A 7,965-nucleotide genomic window follows, 5' to 3' on the forward strand; every position below is an offset into this window, starting at 1 on the left:
GATGATACCTCTGAAACCACTACTGGTTGTGCTAAAATTGGGCTGGCTGTTTCTCTGTATGACTTTTAATATCTGGGTATTTGTTGAGGAATATTTTCTCTTGTTCGTGCCAAGTTTGTGCATTTGGGTTGATTTGAATCATTTAACTGTTGCTTAAATTACACTAGAATTAAGTCAGTGATTGTTATAGATTTGTTTCCTGCGAAGAATGAATATCATGTCTAAGGGAAGTAGTAATTTATCTTGTAGATTTGCAACAACCAGGGCAATGTTCCTTTTCATGACACCTTCAGAAACTCAGAATGAGCTGAAGTTCCTTGGATGATGCAAACACTTGGTATTCATAGAATGTTCTACAAACAAGTGTTCAAAGCCTTAACTCTGGCTCTGTTTGAAATAACACACACTTTATATTGATTCAATTGTTTTTTAGAACATGATTTCTGGGAAATATTGCCGGTTGTTCAGTGTGGTACATGAGTTCATAATATGAATGCCTCTTTGAAGAATTAATTTTGTGGAATTATGTTTGAAGTTAAATGTGTCACCAACATAATGGCTGGAAAGCATGCTCTATTTCAACTAGTTTGTTGAAAATCGGCTGAGGAAACACAACTGCAGACACGCAACCGAAAATTCTATTTTTACTTCATTGTGAAGTAATGGTGCTCTTGACTGGTGAAGTAGGTCATTCTCAAATTGCTAAGAACTAACACTGGTTGAGATATTGTTAAATCCTTGATAAATGAAGATAATAACTATATTTCTGGTTGTCCACATCTTTCTTGTCCATTTCACTGTCTTTCAGGAGGAGCAAGCAGTGTGTTAACCAATTAAAATTATTAACACCTTGCTACACTGTATAGTTACATCTAATAAACCTGGTATGAAAGTGGTGATTACAGTTATGTTACTGTGGAACTCGGAGGCATCCAGGCTGTGTAATGGGATGAAACTTTCAGTAGAATCATTAAAACAGAATTTGATGGAAGCCTCCATCAGCACTTAGTGTGCTAAAGGGGAAGTCATCTTCATTCTCTCGATCTGTATCATACCAGCAGTCTTGAACTTCAAGCACAAGTGTTTTCTGTGTCCAGTAAAAGCAGTCTTTGCTGTAATGAATTACAGACTTAAAATGTGTGGCCTCCATTTGGAGAGTCATCATTTCTTGCATGAAAACTTTCAGTTCCTTGCTCCCAGTGACTCTATGTAGTGGAAACATGTTTCTATGTGTGTAGGAACATTGGTCCCTACCTTACATAATCAAGTAATCAACATAGATTTAGGTAAAATTGAGCATGTTGTAATAGGCACATTACTAGACACTGGCATGATGAGTAACACTCACAAGAGGTTTAAGACAAAAACAAACTGCCAGAATGAGATTTTCACTCTGCAGCGGAGTGTGCGCTGATGTGAAACTTCCTGGCAGATTAAAACTGTGTACTGGACTGAGACTCGAATTCAGTACCTTTGCCTTTCGCGGGCAAGTGCTCTACCATCTGAGCTACCGAAGCACGACTCACGCCCGGTACTCACAGCTGTACTTCTGCCAGTACCTCGTCTCCTACCTTCCAAACTTTACAGAAGCTGTTATGGTTCGCAGAAGAGCTTCTGTAAAGTTTGGAAGGTAGGAGACGAGGTACTGGCAGAAGTACAGCTGTGAGTACCGGGCGTGAGTCGTGCTTCGGTAGCTCAGATGGTAGAGCACTTGCCCGCGAAAGGCAAAGGTCCCGAGTTCGAGTCTCGGTCGGGCATACAGTTTTAATTTGCCAGGAAGTTTTTCAAAAACAAACTGGTTTATTGAATTAACTAAATCACTACAAAAAGGACTGAAATAATATCAAGAATTAATAGTGTTTAGTGGTTTCTGAAACCACGAGGCGCAGTTTAATTTTACCTCCTAATGTGATGAATACAGAAGAAAATACTGATGCCAAGAGGCAGAGTAGCATTCTCAGCAACATTCTGTCGAGAAAAAAGCACACTACACACAGTCTAACATGAACATGGACAGACACAATAGTCACTAACTGAGCAACTCAAGCTATCAACCAAAGGAATGGAAATAAGAAAACAGGTTCAGCTGTATTTAAATATTTTTTCATCTACATCTTTATACACACTCTGCAATCCACCATACAGCAGTTGGTGGTTGGTACCCTGTACCACCACTAGTCATTTCCTTTCCTGTTACACTCAAATAGAGCGAGAGGAAAGGAGACTGTCTGTAGCTTCCATATGAGCTCTAATTTCTCATATGTTATCTTCATGTTCCTTATGTGTGAAATATGTTGGAGGCAGTATAGTTGTTCTGTAGTCAGTTTCAAATGCTGGTCCTCTAAATTTTCTTGGTAGTGTCCCTCAAAAAGAAGGTTGCCTCCTCTCCAGGGATTCCCATTTGAGTTCCTGAAGTGTATCCATTATGCTTTGCATGTTGTTTGAACCTACCAGTAACAAATTTTGGTCCAGGCCTCTGAATTGCTTAGATCTGATGTGGCATGGAACCCAAACACTCTAGCAGTACTCGAGAATGGGCCACGCTAGCATCCTGTATGTCATGTCCTTTACAGATGAACCACACTTCCCTAGAATTCTCCCAATGAATGAAAATTGACTGTTCATTTGTTGTTGATTAAGAATAGAAAAAAAAACTGTAAGAAGATGGTACATTAAAAATTGAAGCTGCAATGTAATGATCCAATCCCCAATTAATTGGTAAGACCTACAATAAAATGAAGTGTGACAACCAATGAAACCGTGAGAACATTATGTAGTTGAATAACAAATTAAAATAGAATAAAAGAGAAACAGCTCACAAAAAGCTGTGATCTTATTGTGTAACTGTCAACAGTTCAAAAGACGAATAGTGGAAACTAGTGATAGATACTATGCTGAATTTCCACTGTACTTAGAAACAAAATAACAGTGCTGACAGTAGGAAGGAACAGTAAAAACAATGAACCCATTTGAGGAAACTCATAATATTTAGGAACTCACTCTCATGAGGCCCAGAGGTCGCCACCTTGAACGGTCTTATACTGAAAGTGTGAAAGTTATCAGCTGACTTAGAAGCTGAGCATGTGCACTATGGGCAAGAATGTGCAATCGACTGCAGCAAGAGGTGTAAACACAAAGTGGCTCATTATTGGCCGGATTAATTTCAACGAGGAAGGTTGGGCAACTCCCTTACAATTATTAACAACACGGATAGGAATAGTAAAACAAAAAATTATGACATGAGAGAATTAATGAATCAGTGTAACCCTAACAATAACAAAAGCAATAAAAGTACATTAAAAATGATCAGGTGGAAGTCCAGCAGTGATATCCTAGGTTGCAGTGGGTGACGTTCAGTACGCAAGATACGTGACAGCAAAAACACTTTAAAACAATAATCAAGAAGGGAGAGAATGTGGAGCAGGGGAGGAGGGGAGGGGGGGTGGGTGGGAGATAGTACTAAACTAAATGCACTAGTTCACATTGCCCATTAATTGTGTATTGGGGAGGCGTTTTGTAAATGCATGACTTCCACTTCTTCAAGTATATTAGTCCTTATTTTTCCTGTGTAATATTTTTAAATTACTAGACAAATTAGTGACAGAATGCCCCTATTTACCTAAATGTGTGCTCAAGGCAGATTTTCAACTGGTTTATGTAGGTATTCCTTGAACATGGTGTCAAACCCTATATCCATCCATCCATCCAGTATACCAGTTCGGGTAGTTATCACAGGCAATGCAATAAATCCTCATGGCATTGCATTTTGTGCCAGTAGCATGTTCCTTATGTCCACACCTTTTGCTGGCATTACTAGATATTAAAAAGATAGATTTCATATTTTTTGTACATATCCATTTGCCAACCTTTTCAGAGATGTTAGCCTCCTCCCCCTCCACTCATCATGCTCTCTCTTCTCAATTATTTTTGTAACCGTGTTTTTGCTGCAACACATCCTCAATTACTGACTGTCACTGTTAGACCATTCGAGGTGGTGTCGTCTGGAGCTCGTGAGATCAAGTTCCTGATGTGGTGATTTTCCTTAATTAGGTTCATTGTTTTTACTGTTCTTACCTACTGTCAACACTGTTATTTTGTTTGTAGATACTGGTTTTTCTACAGTAGAAATACAGTATAGAACCTATCAACGGTTTCTACTATTTGTATTTCGAACTGTTGATAGTTAGACCATCAGGTTATAACCTTTGGAGAGTTGTTTATGTTTATCCTATTTTAATTTGCTATATAACTACATAATGTCCACGGGGTTTTGTTGATTGTCACATAGCACTTTGTTAAAGGTCTTGCCAATTAATTAAGAATTGGATCATCACGTTGCAGCTTTCATTTTTGACCACCTCCTTAGCAGCTTAATTTTCATTTTAAATCGACAACGAATGTTGGCTCTACCATATAGCCCTAGTGTTGACCATCTTATGACGTAAGATACATGAGTACTTTCTATTACAACTATGATAAGATTATGCACTTACACTAGAAGGTAATGGTTTCGTGTTTATATCTAGAGGTTCACCTGAAGATGTGGTTGTAATGCTACAAAACCACTCATGAGTCCAATAAAAAGGGTTTACATACAGCTGAAGCAGTTTTCTGATTTCTAAGATGCTATCAACCAATCTTCTGATACTGTGAGGTGTGAAGAAAAAATAAAGCATTTCATGGGATCTTAAAATACAGACACTGAAAACGATGTTGGATTAAATAGGGTGACGCCTTCACATGAGCATACAGGCTATGATGTATGGGAGCTCAAGTCTCAGCTAGTTCCTATGTGCGCACAAGCATCTGCTGGTGCGCGAGAGTGCACTGCAGAGCGATGCAGTGCTTTTGTACCCTGTGCTGGGTTAAAGGTGTAAAGACGCTGTGAATGAGTTAAAATACTGCGAGTGAGTTAAAATACTTTTACAGTAAACATCCAAGAATGGCTCAGTACTATCTACTGCACTGTTGGAGATACAAAATTCATAGTCATGTGGCGTGACAGTCACATTGTGTGTGCAGGGCCTACCCCAGATGTTACCACCATGAAGAGAACTGAGAGCGAGGTGAGGCCAACAGAAGCCTAGCTTGGAATGAAGCTGTTGTTTTGCCCCCATTAGCTAGTGACTGTAGTAGATTGGTGTCCAGTCATTTCGCAGAAATGAGAGCTCTTTTGGCAGAAGGAGACAGAGGAATACAAAGAAAGAACCTCACTGCACTAGTGCATGAGCATAGCAAGGTGGACATGCATGGAATAGGGCAGGATTGCTAAACCTGAAGCACTGTGAAGGGCTGCCACCCATGTATTATCCGAAGAGGGAGGCCGGTACTGTAGGTATAAATGTGTTTATAAATAGTTCGTAATTGCTGCACTCATTTAAAAAATGGTAAAGTAAGAAATTATGTATAGTGGATCTCTTTTTTTTGTTGTCAATTCATTATCTTTTAATATATATCGAAAGGCAAATTCACTTAAGAAAAATATAAAATTGTGAGTCACAATTGCACTACTTGCCTTCAGAAGATGAAATTCATAGTAGTGCTAATACAGGCACATAAAAGTACAAGAAATTAACCTAGCTTTTGGATCTGTTAGTTTATTCCTTGGGGAGGAAACAGGAATAGTTTTGGGAAAGTTAAAAAGGATCAGGTCATTCAGAACCCAAGATGAGAGGTATCCATCTTATATGTAGGTCCCTCTAAGAATGATGTCCTGAACATAGGTGCTGGCAACAAGTTCTGTCTAATAATTTTATAGTTCTGTCATTTAATGTATCAGTCAGTTATTTCAAGACTAAATCCATACAACAAAAGAAATTTGTCTAAGTTGTTAATGAAATGTAGCACAGTCTAAACACCACTGCTCTACAATGGCACTTCATTTTTTATTGGGACTAAACTGTTCTTGTTCACTGTGTGTCTCCAGGCATAAACATCCAGTCGGAGACACATGATTCAGTGGAAGATGCACGCACAGCTCTTCATTTGTACCAACACTACTGCCATCTAGAAGCAAAGGGTGCAAGTGCTGTACGTGCAGCACTAGAGGAACTGTACAATGCTGGCAACCGCCTGCACTGGCAAGTTCCTTGTGGACTGAATGACAGCAATAGTAGTGGAGTCAGTGTGACCAGTCATGGCTGAGAGCAGTTCCTCCATACTTCAAAAACTGGCATTGTTGTGATGCACACAGGGTGAAAAGCAATCTGTTAAAGTGCACTGCCAATTGTGTATAAACTGCTGTCGAATAATATAGATTTATTTTTGAGAGTTTTAAAGGGTAATAAGTTAAGAGTCTTTTTGCAAAGTGGATGACTTAGTGAGAAAACCATACTGTTGTATGTATATCTCCTTAAATTAAGAAATTATCAAGAATTACTGTAACATTGTTTTTAATGTAAACTTTACTTTCAGGGATTTATGAACATATTTTATTTGCATGTGTTGGGATTTTAAACACAATGTCCATTTTACCTACTGGAAGAGTATATAAATAAGTTAAGCATATTTTATTATGTTTTTAATTACTTTTATTTTTAAATCAGTTATTAGCATGATAAAGTGGTGTTATACCTGTATGTTAGTGGAACAGCATGATATCAGAATGAAAGAATGTATGTGTCATTTTATATTACTCGTTGTAACTATGTACTTACTATGAAATTATAATGCAAACATTTTCTATTTGTATGTTACCTAAGATATTTTACATTATTTTTATATTATTTTATTTGAAGCAGATTAGTGATCACACATCTGATTTTTGTGGTGCATTTTAAGGTTGTTGAGCAGTACACACCTGATAGGTATTAATTGCTTTACAACTGGTACTTTTGTTACATACTCAACACTGTGATTTTTCTTTCCATCTGTTAACATTAACTGTTATTACTTATTTTGGAAGAATGAATCACAGAATGGATGCTCCAGTTGAGTGGATATTTATTTTAACTTTGTACAGAGTCAGTATTATCTGGTATCCAAGCTGTTCCTAAAGATATATTTTCTTGAGAAACATAATTTTGTAATGTTCTCTGGGTACAACAAAGTTCAAAGATACAAATTTTTTATCAAACATGCGAATATTTTGAATACTCAGTAGCTACTGCCAGGTTGGTGATGGTAGAGTAAAGCATTTAATATGATCCTGTGATATGGTACATATAACTGATGCATTTATTGTAGTGTAAATTTGCTCAAGTCTTGTTTAAAATTGTGTTTCTTAAATGAGATTCATATCCTTCCTTATGATCACCTCTCTGTGCAGTCTCAATAAATTATTTTTTTATTATCTGTATGAGGTTTTCATTTTATTAACTTTCCTAGGCACCTAAAACTATCCTGCTTCAAGTGCTTTGGACGATTTTTTTAAAGGTGATTATATAAGGTGCAGTCAAATGAAAATGAGGCAGTTTGGAAAAAGTAAGTAAACCGTTTATTATTTCAAACATAGCCTTCATAATTGTTAATACAGTTATTCCATTATGAGAAATACGGCCATGCCTTCATAAAAAAAAAATGTTTGTGGTTGTCTACAGAACCACGATTGTACCAAGGCAAGCACCTTTTCATCTGAAGCACATTGATGGCAGCAAAAATCTTTTTCTCGGAGCTCCAAAAATATGGAAATTGCATGGAGAGATGTTAGGACTGTATGCAGGATGTGTAAAGGCTTCCCTACAAAACTTTTGCACCATAGTGGAACAACCTTGGCACTTTGTGGGCAGATTGTTTTGACTACACTGCAAAAGTTTTCTGGGAAGCCCATACACATCCTCCATACAGTGCTGATCTCTCTCCATATGATTTCCATATTTTTTGAAGTCCTGAAGAAAGATATTCAACACCATCGATTTGCTTCGGATGAAGAGGTGGGTGCCTGGGTACAATCATGGTCTCATAGGCAACTGAAAACATTTTTCTATGAAGACATTGACTGTTTTGTCTCACAGAGGGATTAATGTA

General features: G+C 37.6%; 1 protein-coding gene across 1 annotated transcript in view; it reads left to right on the forward strand.

The window, feature by feature from the left end:
• The window catches only part of LOC126353897 (PAN2-PAN3 deadenylation complex catalytic subunit PAN2), a 263,163-nt gene extending 255,866 nt beyond the window's left edge, over positions 1 to 7,297 (forward strand). The window contains exon 21 of the mRNA XM_050003120.1: positions 5,927 to 7,297. Coding sequence (XP_049859077.1) covers positions 5,927 to 6,144 — 218 coding nt within the window. The 3' untranslated portion in view covers positions 6,145 to 7,297. The remainder of the gene's footprint in view (positions 1 to 5,926) is intronic.
• The last annotated feature ends 668 nt before the right edge of the window (positions 7,298 to 7,965 follow it).

This window comes from Schistocerca gregaria, chromosome 3 (assembly GCF_023897955.1).
Source record: "Schistocerca gregaria isolate iqSchGreg1 chromosome 3, iqSchGreg1.2, whole genome shotgun sequence".
In the NCBI taxonomy this organism is placed as follows: domain Eukaryota; kingdom Metazoa; phylum Arthropoda; class Insecta; order Orthoptera; family Acrididae; genus Schistocerca; species Schistocerca gregaria.